Source organism: Cydia pomonella, chromosome 6, assembly GCF_033807575.1.
Source record: "Cydia pomonella isolate Wapato2018A chromosome 6, ilCydPomo1, whole genome shotgun sequence".
Classification (NCBI taxonomy): Eukaryota; Metazoa; Arthropoda; class Insecta; order Lepidoptera; family Tortricidae; genus Cydia; species Cydia pomonella.
The window spans coordinates 2651899-2670597 of NC_084708.1; the positions used below are offsets into that span (position 1 = coordinate 2651899).

Here is an 18699-nt window from a genome sequence, read left to right on the forward strand (position 1 = left end):
CACGCCTTCGCGCCTTATTCCCCATTTTTTGTCGGTATTTGGCCCGCGTCAAAGGAGACGAGAAGCGCAAACTTGTAAGACTCCACACTCGCGATCGCTTCGCGCCGCGATTCGCTCACGAGTCGGTTAATCTGAACTGTCATAACCTTCTATGGCGGCTACTTGGTTATATTGGGTGCGAACTTGATCAACCAAAAATCAATATGACAGTTCCCAGTTTGAATCAGTGCCTTGCCGCAAACTAAATCCGATCAGCTGACGCTTCGGCGCCATCTTGCCGCGAACCAAACTGCGAAATCGCCGAGAAGAGATTATATGCAAAGAGCATATAATCACTACGTTCTGTTCGCTCCGCGAAGTCGCGCCGCGATTCACGCGCATAGTCTGGAGGGGGCTTTAGAGGGCCAAACCTGATTTCGTGCTTCATTATCGTTTTCGTTTCACGGAGTATCAGCACATCGTTAACAATAGTTGAAATGTAAAAAAAAAGGTTCATATGCAAAAATATAAAACATTGAACAATTTTGGTAATAGGGTTGTTTCTATCTACAAATCTTAGGGCAGAATTGTATCCCAATAAATTCTTTTGGATTATAAGAACATGTTAAACTACTTTTAGGGGACCTGTAATGACCATATTTTTGTAAATATTGAATTTAAAATATCTTTTGGCACACGTCACGTGACCAAACTCGAAACCTCTTTGAAGATTCTGATGACGTCACAACTCTCAGCATGACACTGTTGACAGTTAGGCGATAAACAACAAATGACAAGTGTCAGTTGACAGTTCGTATCTTCTACGTGTGTATGTAGTTATTTGTCAAACCGTAAACTGTGACGTCACACAATTTTCAAATAGCGTTTTGGGCGCGAAAGCATCTGTCAAAATATATTTTGTCAATTGAACATATTTAAAGCAGTTTTTAGTATAAAAGTTTAATTTTAGGGCAACTTTTAGTTAATATAGAACGTAATACAAGCGTTTCAAAAAAATGGAAACAACCCTATTAGAGACCTAGTATTTTTTACATTTCAAATATTATTAAGGATGTGAAAGGCACAATGGTTGTCGATTCGCGGAAAATGTCCAGCATAACTTACTAAGGATGTGAAACGGAAAACGATTATCAGGCCCGACATCGGGACTGATTTTGGGCCCGATATCGGCAAGGGTAGATGTAATTGGCACTTATATTATTTGATTCACACATACAATTACGTTTTTGAATGGTTTTTAATAATCAGATTTTATTACTGTGAGAATGAAATACGGGTAGCCAACCGCAGGAATCGCAGTCATGACGTGTTTTTTTTTTTTATGTTGATGCGTCATTAGGTTTCTTATCAGCTTACGCTTGTCTGTGATATATAAGCGAAAATGGGAACTTTTCTAGGTTTAAGAATTATTTCCTTAATTTATTTAATACCTTCAGTCGTAAAATGTTACGGTAACGACATATTAGGATGTGGTGGATTTGTAAAAAGTCATGTTAATTTGGATTTTTCTAAAATCGAAATCGGATTGTAAGTTAACCTCACTCACTCTGTTTTTTTAATTTATTAATCTAATTAGACATTTAAAAACGATAATAAGCAACAACTTAATGCATGTAAAGTATACTTAAATTGATTACAGTTTATGCAGGTTATATCCATTCATAAATCGTAATGACACTCGTTATTTTTTAGGTATACCAAAGAAGGAAGCCTCAAAGAGAAAACAGAATGCGCCCCAAACAACGGATACTACTTTCTCCCGCTCTACGAAAAGGGCGAATACGTGTTAAAAGTCCACCCTCCTCCAGGCTGGAGCTTTGAGCCCTCAGAAGTCAACTTAAACATTGATGGTGTTACGGACCAGTGTTCTACCGGCCAGGATGTGAACTTCTCGTTTAACGGTTTTGGTATCACTGGTCTGGTGATCACGGCGGGGCAGAAGCAAGGGCCTGCGGGTATAGCGGTGCAGCTAGTTAATGATAAAGGAGAAGTGAGGAACACGGTGACCTCCGCTGGTGGGGATTTCCATTTTACTCCGGTGATTCCAGGGAAATATACTGTGAAGGCATCTCATCCAAGGTAAGCACTTGAAATTTTAATCATGTATTTTAAAAGAGTGTTTTATGGTCCCGTACCAATATGCTAGAGGCCCATAAAACCAACTGAAAATTACTTTATTGAAAGATCATGACCATGTTATATGTATGACAAGTAAATAAATAAAAAATCTTTAAACTGTATATTTGAGGACAATCTTACACAGGTCAGGTCGACCTAGCCCCAAACTAAACAAAGCTTGTACTATGGTTACTAAGCAACAATATAAATACTTATAATTATAGATAAATACATACTTATATACATAGAAAACACCCATGGATCAGGAACAAATATCTGTGTTCATCACACAAATAAATGCCCAAACCTAGGACCATCGGCTTCTTAGGCAGGGCCAGACGGTTGTCACTATATGTAGCTAATTGGATGTGCATGGTAGGCAATATATATAGACAAAGAAATTGGTATCTAGACTTTTTGGGACATTCACAGTAGTTTTTACAACAAGGTTGTCTTATTTAACTAAACTGGTATTCTCTAACTTCTAGATGGAAGCTAGAACCATCTTCAGCAGTAGTCCAAGTGAAGGAAGGCAACACAGCCCTCCCAACAGGAGTGCTGGCCGTCAAAGGTTATGATGTCAAAGGTTCCGTCACTTCTAATGGCAATCCTATTGCTGGGCTGTATGTGCTACTGTATTCTAAAGAGGTTTGTAAGCACAGAACTGAAAACACATTTGTATGAGGTATTTGGATGTCATCTTGGTAACAATGAGACTTGTGATTGCACACATTTTTTTATTTTACTTTTTATTATTTAATAAGCAGGCATGTAGTTATGCCAACTGATATGGCCTGTATCCAGTAATCATAAAGATAGTTTTCATGAATGACTTGTAGATATAATCACATTTTGTGCTGAAACCGTGTCTTCTGGAAGTTTATAATCTTAAGCGAGTTGTAGCCTAGCAAGATCTTCCATGCAATTTATGTTACATTTCCGACTGCTAAGATAAACTGTTTCAAAAGTTTGATCAGAGACCACAATCTAATGAAAATTGCATGCAAGATGTTGCTAGTCTAAACATTGCTTTAAAAAAGTTTCGTAAATCTAAAATTATATCAGACATCTTATTTTCGTAATGAGGTATAGGATGAACTTATTTTAGGATTCTTATAGGATTAACTTACAACCATAACAAATGGAGAGCACAATATTTATTTGTTCTTCAGCACTAAATAATTATAAACATAGGTACAATATTCACATCATCATCCACACAATTATTGCTTAATTAACATTGAAAATTATAACTCTAAATTCTTACTGTAATAACAATATTTTAATCACCAGGAAAGCCCCAAACTCCGCGTAGAAGGCTGCAAAACGGCACTCCTCCAGGGTGTCCCTGACTCCCCAATCTGCTACTCCACCACCGACAACAATGGGGAGTTCACATTCGGCCTGGTGCCAGCGGGCGAGTACAAGTTACTGGCGCTGGCCAAGAGTCCAGGGCAAGCAACTGTCAGCTATAATGTGAAGCCGGAGAGTGTGCCATTTGCTGTATTACATGATAGCCTGTATATTAAGAATGCTTTTGAGGTTAGTTTTTTTTTGTGATATTGCACATTTTTCTTTAAAAATTAGAAAGTGTTTTAATTGCTTTTTCAACTTTGCCATCTCATTTTAATAAGGATATTTAGTATGGTGCTATGTCCAATGGTAAACCACTAGTCTTTACCCTTATAATAAAATTCTGTTCCAAACCAATACAAATAAATATAAATATTAAAATAAATATTATAGGACATTATTACACAAATTGACTAAGTTCCACAGTAAGCTCAATAAGGCTTGTGTTGAGGGTACTTAGACAACGATATATATAATATATAAATATTTATAAATACTTAAATACATAGAAAACACCCATGACTCAGGAACAAATATCCATGCTCATCACACGAATAAATGCCCTTACCAGGATTTGAACCCGGGACCATCAGCTTCGTAGGCAGGATCACTACCCACTAGGCCAAACCGGTCGTCAAAGATGATTAACAATACAGTGTTCGGGGTAGGCCCTCTGAAGTTGGGGTATCGCCCACGCTGGCAGATACAATTGTACGCGTCGCAAAGTCGTAGCCGGTCCGTTAGACGAATGTCGTGGTCTGTCCGTTAGATCAATGTCGTGGCCGGGCAATGTAGGGTGCCTTTTGTCACCATTTGGGTACAGAGACTTAAAATCGGATCTATGCATACTCAATATTCACATTCTACTTTTTTCAGGTGACGGGTTTCACGGTAATGTCGTCAGTGGTATCCACCGCTGGTGCAGGCTTACCCAACGCACGCGTGTCGTTGGACGGCCGGGCAGTCGGTAAAACAGATAGTGCGGGCAAATATACCCTGCCATCTTTGCAGAGTGGGACCTATACCATTAGTGTGGAACACGGTAAGTTATTATTTGTTATCAAACACACAAGTTGATAGCCATAATATTACTTAAATAAGGTTGATTTTTGTTTAATATTTTTTTATTAATTAGTGATTTTTGCTTATGACCTGACGAATTATTGTCGTTAAGTTCGGGAAAGTAGTAGATTGCGAAACCCCATAATGAGGTTGTATTGAGACGAGCCGGTAATGGACCGGAACGTAGTCCCTGGCCGCGCCGCCTCAGGTGACAGGTGCTATGTACTCGGAGGATTTAACAACGGATTCGCCTTTTTTTTTTATATACTACATCGGTGGCAAACAAGCGTACGGCCTGCCTGATGTTAAGCAGTCTCCGTAGCCTATGTACACCTGCAACTCCAGAGCCTTTAAGAGCTTACCCCTCTGTCGAAAACTCGTCCAATGGTCTAATGTATTGTATGGACTGACGTTTATGTATCTGACATGGCTATTTAACGTGACACTCCCCCGCAAAAGTTGCAGACTGTTTTGTACAGAAAAAAAATAAAATTATTATTTTTATAATAAAAACACGTTTTTTCAAATATAACAAAATATTATTTGTGGTAATAAACTTTTCGTGTTTATTGTTAGATAAGATAATTGAAATCTTTTATGAAACCCTCGGTGCGCGAGTTCGGACTCGGACTTGGCCGGTTTACCCCAAAGTTTACCCTATTACTAAGACTTAGCTGTCCGTCCGTCTGTCTATCTGACCGTCTGTCACCAGGCTGTATCTCATGAACCGTGATAGTTAGGCCTTTGAAATTTTCACAGATGATGTATTTCTGTTGCCGCTAAAACAACAAATATTAAAAAACAGAATAAAACAAATATTTAAGGGGGCTCCCATACAGTCAGCGTTAAATACTTTGTAGCAAACAAAGTAGTACCAAAACACCATACTAAATATATGGTGTACCGAACTATTTGGCAACTTTGACTGCTATAAAGTATTTGACGCTGACTGTACAACAAACGTGATTGTTATGCCGTTTTTAGGGTTCCGTAGTCAACTATTATAGTTTCGCCATGTCCGTCTGTCTGTCTGTTTGTCCGAGGCTTTGTTCCGTGGTCGTTAGTGCTAGACAGCTGAAATTTGGCATGGATATATAAATCGATAAAACCGACATGGTCGTACAATAAAATCTAAAAAAATGTATTTAAAGATTTTCCTTCATAGTAAAAAGACTTAAGTACTTTAAGTAGGTACTGATTATGCAAATTTGCCTATTTGTCTAACTCAATTTACTACTATACTTTAAGCTCCAGTTTAGCTTATTGTGACGGAAGAGTAACTACGGAACCCTACACTGAGCGTGGCCCGACATGCTCTTGGCCGGTTTATTATAGATAATGGTACGGAACCCTTCTTGCGCGAGTCCGACTCTCATTTGGCCGGTTTTTTTTCGAATGTACATTTTATCGTCAGACCAAGCCCAGTTCGACGACGTCCAGCTGAGCATCACGGCCACGGGCGCGGTGCTCGTGCCCGAGGCGCGCGCGTCGCGCTGGCGCGTGTGCGGCGCCGTGTCGCCGCCCGCCGCCCGCCGCGTCCTCGTGCGCGACGGCCGCGTGCCCGTCGACGACCAAGGTATATTAAATTTATATTATTAGTTTTCTACTCGTCTACTGTAATCATTTTCAGTCTCGTACCTTACTTAGGCAACTCAGCAAGCTTCGTTGTCTAAACAAGGTCCTCGACTGAAAAACTCTTTTATATCACGGCTCCTTACTAAATTCAATTTTTAGACTTTTTCCTCGATTTTGGCCACCGTAGCCTATGGAGACTAGCAATGGTAAGCGGTTTTCGTAGTCTATGGGTGTCACATATGCGTTTATGACTTATGAAGCAATTGTTTCTACTATACAACCTAAAATAAATAATTAATTTGAGCTATCGTTTTGTTTCGTCCTCTTGATCGCGGCGAGCTGTGATTGGTCAATTTCATTATAGTTGACTAAACCGTTTCGAAATGAATATTATAGTTGAGTTGGGAGCCCATACATGAAAAGTACCCAATTACAGTTTGGTATACGAAATCTTAATTCAACTATTACAGTCGACGAGTAGAGAAAATCTAAAATGTGTTAAACAAGTAATAAGTATTACTATAATTAAACATTATATGTATATGCTGATTTCTTATATTATTGTTTATTAGGCAAATGGTGCACGTTCCTGCCCCCTGGCGTGTACACGGCAAGAGTCGACGTTTCCGAGCAGGAACAACGGGATGGATTGCAGTAAGTGTGCAAATTATTTGTACAGTACCTAACTACCTAAGCTTCAGAGATAACTGACCCCCCTGCAAACAAATTTCTATGCAGGGGGCCAGTTATGTGCTAATTACATGCTTTAGTACAGTAAGCTAAAGAGCAGCAAGCTGTACAGATTTAAGGTTACTTTGATTCGCCCACATGGACAAAATTAATGGCCCGGTAAAATATAAAGAATAATAAATAAATAAATATTATAGGACATTATTACACAAATTGACTAAGTCCCACAGTAAGCTCAATAAGGCTTGTGTTGAGGGTACTTAGACAATGATATATATAATATATAAATATATATAAATACTTAAATACATAGAAAACACCCATGACTCAGGAACAAATATCCATGCTTATCACACAAATACATGCCCTTACCAGGATTTGAACCTGGGACCATCAGCTTCGTAGGCAGGGTCACTACCCACTAGGCCAGGGGTTCCCAATCTTTTTCAACATGCGGCGCAGTTACAAGTTGAGTATTTTGCAACGGCGCCCTTGTAAATTTAAAATCACGGTCGAAAAAGAGTGACACGACGCTATATTATTTACCGATGCGAGCGCTCAAATAGGTACCCGCGAATATTTGTGGTTTCGGATAATGATAGAACTCACGGCGCCCCTCTTTACTTTCTACGGCGCACCAGGGCGCCGCGGCGCACACTTTGGGAACCCCTGCACTAGGCCAAACCGGTCGTCAAAGACCCAATTTATGCATATTCCAACACTCAACAACATTCTTTTATATTTATTACAAGAATTTTAAACCTATTTACCAATCTTCTACTTACAATTCAAATAATTTCAATAACACATTAATTTTTTTTTTTTTTTTAATTTCTGCCCTATTACATTAAACGTAAGAGTTCATGTGATATTTAGATACTGATTTTGCTCTGAAGACTTCTTCTTCTTCCTAGCTTTATCCCATTTACTTGGGGTCTGCTCTCCTTATATGGCGTCGCCAGGCATATCTGTCCTGGGTCGTCTGGGGTGTTAGTTGCGCTTCTTTGAGGTTATTTTGGACAAGCCCTATCCATGTTGTAGATTTTGCTCTGAAGACTGATAAATATAATTTAAGTATGGCTTTCTGCTGTTAGTATGTATGTTAACATTATGTACTTAATAATGAACCTCCAGGTCTATGATTCTTAAGTATGTTAAGTACACTACATTGTACTTCAAATCCATTTGTATATGTGACTGTTTGTGTTCTAAAAAAAATATTTGTGAAATTATGGCATTGACGTCACATTCTTAACCCTTGACCGCATACGAAGCCATATATGACGGATATGATTTTCAAATCTATTGACAACTATTAAAGTTCAAATTTCAACAACAATTTTTTATTACATGGGGTAGGAGGTTAAGGTCGTTTGATCTCTGCTTTTGCTTTGAAACATCAAAAACTCATCTGAAACACATTTGGCACAACTTATTTCAGATACTACCCCCTCTCGCACAAAATCACCGTATCCCACTCGTCCGTATCCGACATCACGTTCTCGCAACTGAAGGCGCTGGTGTCCGGCGCGGTCCGGTGCCGGACCGGCGCCCCGGACCTGCCCGTGACGCTCCGGACGCTAGCGCCGGACGGCAGCGTTGTGGGCAATCCTCTTACCACCACTGCTAAAGGTTTGTTATTAAATACTGTATCTCTAGGTATTTAAATAAAAATATACAAAATCTGCCCTCAAATGGATCCTTAAGCCAATTGAGGGTAGATGAAAACATTACATGATCAAATAATGTAGGTTAAAATCAGGTCGTTCAGTCACAGATCCAGGCGGTTTCGTATTTGGTTGGTTAACCAATAAATATTATATTTACCCGAAAATGTACAAATTGTTTGTTTACTTTTATACCTAAAGATATAGAGTTATAATAAACATGAATGAAATTTTGACTCTTTGTCTACTGATTGAGCGCGCGATGTGTTATCTCAAAGGCCGGCAACGCACTTACAACCCCTCTGGTGTTGCAGGTGTCCATGGGCGGCGGTAATCGCTTACCATCAGGTGATCCGTCTGCTCGTTTGCCTCCTCAACCATAAAAAAAAAAACGAGTGTTCGTTTATAGTTAAAATAATAATGAAATCTTTAGTAATACAAGTAATATAACTAAAGAAAAGTTCATAATACAAACAAAGACAAGACTTAAATGAGTAATTAACAACAGGTGAACTTATAGCTAATGGAGCATTCACGGGCTGTCCCGTACGGAAGCATTTTATTTCCTGTGTTGCTACTTTTTTTTCGGCGTTTATTTTTGTACTTGTATGTACCTGCAAATCAGTAACAGGTAACGGTAGACAATTTCATGGAATGCTCGTAATATGACTGTTAATATTGAGTAGCTGGGTCCACACAGAGCGAGCATACGCACGAGGCAATTTCCTTACGCACAAACCGGCCTAGGCACGTCTACACTGGCCGGTTTGTGCGTGAGGCAATTTCCTCGCGCGTATTCTCGCTCTGTGTGGACCCGGCTAGTCACGAGCGGATTCATTCAAAGTAACCATGATTTATTTTGTTTCAGATGGCAAATACACCTTCAAAGACGTACTCCCCGGCAGCGTGGAGCTCTCAGTACCATCCGACAGACTTTGCTGGGCTGAGAGTGTCCACAACATCGTGGTAACGCAGGAGACAGCTACCGTACCGGACTTTGTTCAGACTGGACATGTTTTGAGGGCTACTAGTTCTCATAAAATTGAGGTATCTGATACTTTTAAATATTTGTATAGGTATAGTCAGATATACCATGCGTAAAGAACGTCCACGACATGGTTGTCACGCAGGAGATAGCTACCGTACCGGACATCGTTGAGGACAGCCGACTGACGAAACGGCCAAACATATTTTAACTAAGGTGTGGAGTTTGTGAAGTTAGGGCTTGCAGAGTTAGACGCTTGGCTCGACATGAGACCGATAAGTTTTTGACAGTGTGAGCTTTATGGTTTCATCTTGGCTACATTTTACATGAAAATGTTTTTTGGGTGGGTAATTTTATTTGTAGATGGTCTTTACTTTAGATATATGTCATTTAAATTATAGACCATCTACGAAAAATGATTAAGGTACAGTCAGTATAAAAATAGCGGATCAAACAACGCGTCAAAAGTATCATTCTGTAACAGCTCAACAAAAAGTGATGGTTCTATAATTAGAACAATTAAAACTGTAAAAGATATACTTTTGAACGTGTATTTTTGAGATTTATCCATATTTAGAGATATCCGGGATGGCAAATAATTTAGGCGCGTTGTTTTATACCCTATAAAATACATAATATTGATGCTGATAAAATAAACTTTTGATTACACTTCTCGAAAAAGATCTTGTTTCATGCAGGTGTACTGAAGGACAAAGGCCTATTTTGTTCCCGCGGAAGTTGTGGATTGTGAAAAAAAAATCTAAAACTCCCTAGGGAGTTTCAGTTTTTTTTTAAATTGTTTCTTATTCATACAAACCAAATTGCAGAAAAAGCTAAAACTCCTAAGGAGTTTTAGCTTTTTTTAAAATTATGTCACCTATTCATACAAACTAAGTTGCACAGATGAGTTTTACCAACCTCGTATCCAAAATGTCACTTACCCCCCCTCGTTGCACAATGTACTATATCGGGAGTTCTAGCATTTTTTAAATTATGTCACTTATTCATACAAACCAAGTTGCATAGATGAGTTTTAACACCCTCGTATCCAAAATGTCACTTATCCCCCTCGTTACACAATGTACTATATCGGACAAGTTTAACAATAGGTTTACTTTCCAGGTGGATTACATCAGCGACGACGGGTCAGAAAAGGGCACTTTAACCCTCCCAGCGGGCGCGAGCACGCACTGCGTGGGGCGCGGCTCGCCCCGCGTGTACACACTCACCCCGCGCGGCTGCCACCAAGTTAACCCGCCCACTGCCCGCGCCGACACCGGCGCTGAACATCCTCAGGTACCTATATCATTTTACGTATGGCATGCGAACTTATCTTTCACGCCGCCGGTGGAATATCTGTCCTAATCAAAATACTTTTATGTAAAATCACCAGATTTTTTTCATACTGGTGTGGGCTTTGTTCATGAATTAGCAGTAATCGTGGAAATGTAATATACATTTTTGTTCACAGCCAATAAACTTTATCGCCGTAGCCCACTCTGTAGTCCTCCGTGTGACCTCCCCTGAACCTGTCAAAGATCTGGTGCTGAAGATAGGAGCCGACGGCCACGGAGCCCGCGCCGTGGGACCGCTGAAGCCGCAACCCAGAGTTGGGGGTGGATATGTATTCGAGCACGAGCTGTTCATGAAAGAGGTAAGTAAAGACAGTCAGACATACATTTACATGATCCTTTTAGTAGAGTGGATCTGGCTCGAAATATGACGCATATGGATTGCCCATAGCGACTTCGCTCGGAATCGCGCAACTTCTTATGCATTTACGAAAGCACATCGTTAGCGCGATGTAAGATTAGCGTCAATAGAAACAGCGCCATCTAGTGACATTTCGCATCGAGATTTCCTAAGGCGTCGTGTCGAAGCGGTGCCATCTAGGAGAAAATAATTAACACCATTTTTAAGAATTACATTGGCATGTAAATGTATTTTAGTTGACTATATTTTTTTTTTATGGAGTTGCATGCGTCCATTTGAGCTTAGCGAAGCTAATGTTTATTTGCGACGGTGTATAAAAAAACCTTTTTTTATAGGGCGAAGTAGCAGTAGTATCAGCAGAGTCCTCGACACTCCTCTTTAATCCCTCGGAGCCTCAGCAAGTGATCGGTTCTTCCGACTGTCAACCACAGGCGTTGACCATCCGCGCCGTCAAGGGCCTGTCCTTGGCTGGTCGTATCATACCCCCTGTAGCTGGAGTCACTGTTACTTTGACCTCAGGTTAGTATTCTTTAAACCTCAACAATTAGTTCTTCTGAATTACACACACATTACTACCACCACGTGACCTTTCATGCAATCTACGATAACACACCGTTAGCGCGATGTAGAATTAGCGTGAGTAGGAACAGCGCCATCTAGTGACGTTTTCACTTCCTAGTCTAGCAAGCGAGCATTTGGGAGGGACAGCGTGATTCGCGAGTTTCCTCTGTCAAACAGTTTTTGTTAGATAATTTTGTACGCAGTGATAAGTAATTAAATAAATTTTCTATTTATATCTCATACTTAATCCTTATTTTTAGACGACCTCGAGTTAACCCAGACCACAACAACCGCGGGCACGTACAGCTTCGGGCCGCTGGACGCGAGCAAGCAGTACGCCATCGCGTGCGCCAAGGAGTCGTACGTGTTCCGCGGGCCCGACGCCGCCGGCCACGTGCGCGCGCACAAGCTGGCCGAGATCATAGTGGAGCTGCTCGACGACGCCGACGGGAAGCCTTTGCAGGTGTGTTGGGCTTTACAGTGATTGCAGGTGTAGGGTGTTCATCCTCGCACCCTAGAACCTAAGTGGTCGCGCACTGTCCGGTTTATGAGAAGGGAGCTGATCGATGATGCTGATGGGAAGTCTTTGCAGGTATGTTGGGCTTTACAGTGATTGCAGGTGTAGGGTGTTCACCCTCATCTGATCATGGAGACAGGAGGTGGCCATGGGTACGTGATAAAACAACATACACTATTTGTGTTTTAGGGTTGTTAGGTATTAGTTGCCGTGGAAAGAAAAATACAGTCAGCGATAAAATACCTTCTTCAGTTTATAAACAATTGTGATAAAACTCTGATACTCTTACTTTTTTATAGCTCTGTAAACTCTGTAGTAACTTTATTTATTAAACAAGTTTTACAAGATGGTTTATTTTCATTAAGGAAACTGAAAGTCTAGTTTTCAGGTAAATTGCCAGTGTTATATAGGTATAACTATAAAAGTCTGTTTGTTTTTTAAATAAATAAAAGCTTGTACCAAAAATGGAATTTTTGCTAAAAACGTATTTAATGTTGAATACACTATGATACTTCTGACTAAACTGAAATATCCATTACACAACGATTTAAACAACTATAATATCCATTATGCAACTACTTACTAAACTATAATATTTCAGGGCGCCCTAGTCTCTGTAAGCGGCGGCTCGTACCGCCGTAACCTGGTGTCTGGTCCCTCGGGCTCGCTTCGCTTCAGCTCGCTGGCTCCGGCGGAGTACTACGCCAAGCCGCTGATGAAGGAATACAAGTTCAGCCCGCCGCATGAGATACTTACTGTGCAGGAGGGTCGGGAACACAAGTTGACACTCAGGTAATATTTATTACAAGCTTTTATTTACTTTCACCTGACCATTGTCTGTTTGTAATCAAATCTTCCAAGTTAAATTTGACCCACTTCACGGTTTCCGATGAAGCTGTCGTACATATGTAAGTCGGGTGACAATGCAATATTATGGTACCATCGAGATGATCTGATGATGGAGACAGGTGGTGGCCATAGGAACTCTGTGATAAAACAACGTAACCTAATTGTGTTTGGGGTTTTTAGAATTGTCTCGATGAATATTAGTTACTTGTGGAAAGAAAAGTACAGACAGCGATAAAAGCTTGTACCAAAAATGATTTTTTTGCAAAAAACTTATTATAGTTTAACAACAATTTCCGTCGTAGAAAAAGGCGACAAATTTTAAAAATGTAGGCGAGAAGGGTTGTCCACTCATTAGGGTGACCAGATGTCCCGTATTTCGGGCACGAATTTTTCATTGTCTAGTAATTTGGCGGTGAAGCGGTGGTGGCCGAGTGGATATGACGTTCGACTTTCAATCCGGAGGTCGCGGGTTCAAATCCTGGCTCGTACCAATGAGTTTTTCAGAACTTATGTACGAAATATCATTTGATATTTACCACCAGCTTTTCGGTGAAGGCATCGTGAGGAAACCTGCATACATCTGCGAAGAAATTCAAAGGTGTATGTGAGTCCCCAATCCGCATTGGGCTAGTGTGAGGACTATAGCCCGAGCCCTCTCGCGCATGAGAGGAGGCCTGTGCCCAGCAGTGAGACGTATATAGGCTGAATTATTATTATTATTATATATTAGTAATTTGGCGAAACCAATACGGGACAGTGCATTGTCCTGTAATTTTATGCCTAATTAAATACCTTATCAAACAATATTTCTTTTGTCTCACACAGTGTTTTATTAATTGTATAGATTATTAATTGATTATGCCAAAGTTTAAAAGCAGGGTCCGTACATTTCATGCCGTTGACGGAAAAATTACGTCACGCTACGTATAGTATGATTCCAATTAGTATTTTCGTAATGATTAATCATTAAAATTATCAACCTTTAGTCAACTGATATACTTAGATACTAGACAATCAGTACGGACACGTCTAACTGACTTTCATCTTATTGTCACTCAACTAAATAATAGATTATTAGTTTATTAAATTATAGGTACATATTTTTGATTTTTAACCGTGTATTTTACGTAACAAGTATTTAATTTTCTGCGCGTCAATAGGTAAGTTATCTAAATTTGTAGTGTTGTAAAAAAACTCCCTGTATGTTAAATTACGTCATATTTGCGTCAGCGGCATAAAATGTACGGGCCCGGTTAAAAAGTAATATGTTTTTTTTTTTACCTCGAATCCCGTATTTTTAATTCTCCCGTAAAACCGAAAATCAGATCTGGTCACCTTACCACCCATGGAAAATTGACAATGACAATTTGTACAATTGTACTGATTTAATGTCCAGAGGTGTTCGCGTGGCGTGGTCGTGCGTCGGGCATCTCGTGTCGCTCGGCGGCGTGGGCTGGGCCGGCGCCAGCGTGGTCGCGCGCGCCGCCGGCAAGTGCGCCAGCGAGGAGGCCACTACTGAAGCCGGCGGGGCTTTCAGGTAACTGCTTTTTAGGGTTCCGTAGTCAACTAGGAACCCTTATAGTTTCGCCATGTCCGTCTGTCTGTCTGTCTGTCTGTCTGTCTGTCCGAGGCTTGGTCGTTAGTGCTAGAAAGCTGAAATTTGGCATGGATATATAAATCAATAAAGCCGACAAAGTCGTACAATAAAATCAAAAAATTTAATTTTTTTTAGGGTACCTCCCCTACACGTAAAGTGGGGGTGAAATTTTTTTTTCGCTTCAACCCTAGAGTGTGGGGTATCGTTGGAAAGGTCTTTCAAAACTAATAAAGGTTTTCAAGAAACATTTTTTGATAAAGTGAATATATTCGGAGATAATCGCTCCGAACGAAAAAAAAAATGTGTCCCCCCCCTCTAACTCAAAAAAATATGAAAAAAATCGTGAAAGTAGAGCTTAAGAAAGACATTAAATGAAAACTATAGCGGTCATGATCAGTTTAGCTGTTTTTGAGTTATCGCAAAAAGTTTTCCCTTCATAGTAAAAAGACTTACTTTAATTAGGTACTGATTATGCAAATTTGCCTATTTGTTTAACTCGGGTGAAAAGTACCGTTTCATCACTTGGTTAACAATTTACTATACTTTAAGCTCCAGTTTAGCTTATTGTGACGGAAGAGTAACTACGGAACCCTTCACTGAGCGTGGCCCGACATGCTCTTGGCCGGTTTTTTTATGGAGGATAGGCAGGCGTCTGACCACGATCACACCTGATGGTAAGTGATGATGCGGTCTACGGTGGAGCACGCTTACCTATGAGATACCTATTTACCCTTGCCTTGAAGAGACCCAGATTGTACTCATGCGGAAACACAGACTCGGGCAGGGCATTCCACTGCTTGGCAGTTCGCATAAGGAATGTTGAAGCAAAACGCTTCGTGCGTATTTGTGTAATACCTACCATGAAGCGGTGCCGGAGTGCCGATTGTCTGGTAGTCCGATGGTGAAATGGGGACGGAGGAATAAGGTTGTGCAGTTCCTCGGCACACTCTCCGAAATGTATCCTATAAAAGACCGTTAGGCAGGCAACCTTGCGACGATGCTCCAAACCTTGAAGTCTAGCATGGTGGTGACAACAAGACCCCCACCCCACCTGGGTGCGAGGCTAATCCAGCAGTTCAAATATAGGCTTAAAAAGTTGTTGATGAATCATCAAAAGGAATTCCAGGATATACACGTTACCAGCCCGGTGAGGGATGCGTTCATAAAGTTCTTAAAGTTTTGGGTGTGGTCTAAAACTAATTTCTCTACGCATGTGGGGTGTCACTAGAGTTTTTATTCTAACCACCTTTGTTTTTCTATATGAGCACAGATTTTAGAGATCCGCCCTTTCTTATTTCTTTACAATATGTTTCAATTTAGCTAAGAATATTTTTATCCATTACAAACATATTTCATTTAAATTTATGATGACATAAAGTTCGAGCTGATATTTTAAACCAACACTTGAACTAATGGTTCCAGTATATTGTTTGGACAAAGTTTTATAATGCAAAAGCTTTATGTCGTTGAAATAAAGTTCAAATTATTTTATAAACAAGTATCTTATTACATTGGTTTACTATTCATCACTAAGCCCTCCAAATTAGCGTTGAATATTTCAGACGATATGACCTGCTTCAGATATGAAAGAGATTTATTACCGTGAGACCCAAATAAGGAATTTTATTTAACTGACTTAAAAGTAGATAAATATTATGTTCTTATATGTAACAGGCAAGGGGAGATACTGGCATGTTACAGTGACCCTGCCCATGAAGCCGAGGATCCTAGGTTTAAATCCCGGTAAAGGCATTTATTTGTGTGATGAACGCAGATATTGGCTCCTGCGTCATGGGTGTTCTCTATGTACATAAGTATTTATTTATCTATATACGTATGTATATCGTCTCCTAGGGCCCATAGTAAGCTTAGTTTGGGGCTAGGTCGACCAGTGTAAGATGGTCCCTAAATATTTATATTTATTTATGTTTGTACGGGCCAAATCTTGCAAGTTAAAGGAGAATGGGCAATTTGTCCCATGGATGTATACTGTTGAGACATATCTCGTTTGAAAGGGTTTACTCTTAGCATTATTTTATTGTATGACACCAACTTTGGATAACGTGCAGGGACTGAGCAATTTAAAAAAAAGAGTGGCGAATATAAACTGTTGTTTTACAAAGTACTTGTTACGTAGCCGGTTGTTAGGTGTTTTGTATGAAAGAATATGAGAAATTCTAGATTTCTGTTTACCACTACTTACGTTTAAGTACGTACAGGGCTGGAATTAGTTGATATAACATATGCTTGAATTAAAAATACTGCTATTAAACACTGAAACTTGCTTGTATACTCAAGCCATATATATCATTTAAAAGACATTTTTATAAGGTATTTTAATATATATATACTTGCACTCAAATGCTTGCAGGGGCGGTAATAAAACGAGTTTTTTCGTTAATTAATTGTGGTAAATGCCGCTTTGTTTGTTCTACCTGGCACTAGATGGAGCCTTGGTAGCAGTTTGGGTAATTTTTACTATTGGTATATACAATTGAGTCATATCCTATTTGGAAGGTCTTCAATTAAGCATTAATTACTTATATGACACCAAAGACCGAAAGTGTCCAGGGAAGATGATATTAATAATTTTGATCATGCGCTGCGGCGTAAACTGGAACTAAAAAATGTCATTCATATAGAGTTACTTTTGTAACCATTTACATCACTTTGCATGCCTGAAATATAATGAAAAAGTAATTTATATATTTTTTTTAATTATTACTGCTCAATAAATGGCACTAAACTACTTAATTATGATTTTTCAAATCCTCTCTAGTACTGACATCTTGCGTGCAATAGGAGAACCGAATGAGCGGCAAATGCTGGATCCGTATAGTCGCTTATAAACGCTAAAAATGTTACCGAAGAATAAGTTTGTTTAATTCGGAACTTTGACAATAAAACGAGTGGTTACCTTGAACTAGTAAGTTTCGTCTATTTATCTCTCTTGCTCTTACATATTCGAGTGATAAAGGTAGAAAAAGCATTACATTTTTTAAAGTTCGCGTTATGTCCCGCTAGAAACGTTATATAAACTTATTATTAAACATGAAATAAGATTCCTAAGCAATAAGTAGGTAAGTAAATGTATTTATGGAGTAGTTGGAGTACCATAATTAGCAGCAAGAAAATAAATCTAAGTTTATATGTTACGATAAAATAAATCGTAAAAAGGTACTATGTACATACTTGTTTTGTCTCTCTGCAGGAAAATTGTGTAAAAGTGAAACATTTGAGATTGCGTCGCGGTTCAAAGCAACGTTTCCTTCGTTTGCCATATGAAGCAGGATTAAATTGTGTAGTTTTAAGTTCTCATGTAAGTGAATTGTCAAATTCTTAGTGAGAATAAAGAATCTTAAACCTAAAATTAACGCAGTGAATACAATAAAAGCATCAGCGACTCTTAACTGCTTGCCAAGCTAAGATAGTAGCTGTATTTCGTTCCATTATATATACATATGAAATAAAAACTTTTGAATACATTTAACACCTTTATTTCATATAAATTGAAAAATAACTGACGGCATACATTTTCTTCACGGTCGCACAAATATTAGCAGGATGAGTCGACAAGTTAATTTAAAGCAAGCATTGGTGAATAGGTGCATCCAGATCCAGATAAGAGAATGCATGGTTATTGCGCCAATCTCGGACCATTTGCGATTGGTTTGCTAAGGGCACCGCTAGCTGGTGCGGATGCACAGAGCACTTATACATACCTACTTTATTAAATAAAAACTTTTGAATACATTTAACATCTTTATTTCATATAAATTGAAAAATAAGTGACGGCATAGATTTTCTTCACGGTCGCACAAATATTATCAGGACGAGTCGACAAGTTCCTTTAAAGCAAGCATTGGTGAATAGGTGCATCCAGATCCAGATAAGGGAATGCATGGTTATTGCGCCAATCTCGGACCATTTGCGATTAGTTTGCTAGCTGAAGCGGGTTAACGAAAAACAGTAACTGGCGACGCTAGCTGGCGCGGACGCGTGCGACGAATTT

At 39.5% G+C, this 18699-nt stretch overlaps 1 protein-coding gene across 1 annotated transcript in view; it reads left to right on the forward strand.

Annotated features, from left to right (window-relative positions):
* Positions 1-1326: 1326 nt before the first annotated feature.
* LOC133518718 (BOS complex subunit NOMO3) overlaps positions 1327-18699 on the forward strand; it is a 34853-nt gene continuing 17480 nt past the window's right edge. Inside the window, exons 1-15 of the mRNA XM_061852387.1 lie at positions 1327-1527; positions 1693-2079; positions 2607-2766; positions 3412-3660; positions 4348-4513; positions 5948-6109; positions 6681-6762; positions 8240-8430; positions 9334-9512; positions 10573-10746; positions 10922-11104; positions 11499-11682; positions 11985-12187; positions 12843-13033; positions 14487-14627. Coding sequence (XP_061708371.1) covers positions 1382-1527; positions 1693-2079; positions 2607-2766; positions 3412-3660; positions 4348-4513; positions 5948-6109; positions 6681-6762; positions 8240-8430; positions 9334-9512; positions 10573-10746; positions 10922-11104; positions 11499-11682; positions 11985-12187; positions 12843-13033; positions 14487-14627 — 2798 coding nt within the window. The 5' untranslated portion in view covers positions 1327-1381. The remainder of the gene's footprint in view (positions 1528-1692; positions 2080-2606; positions 2767-3411; positions 3661-4347; positions 4514-5947; positions 6110-6680; positions 6763-8239; positions 8431-9333; positions 9513-10572; positions 10747-10921; positions 11105-11498; positions 11683-11984; positions 12188-12842; positions 13034-14486; positions 14628-18699) is intronic.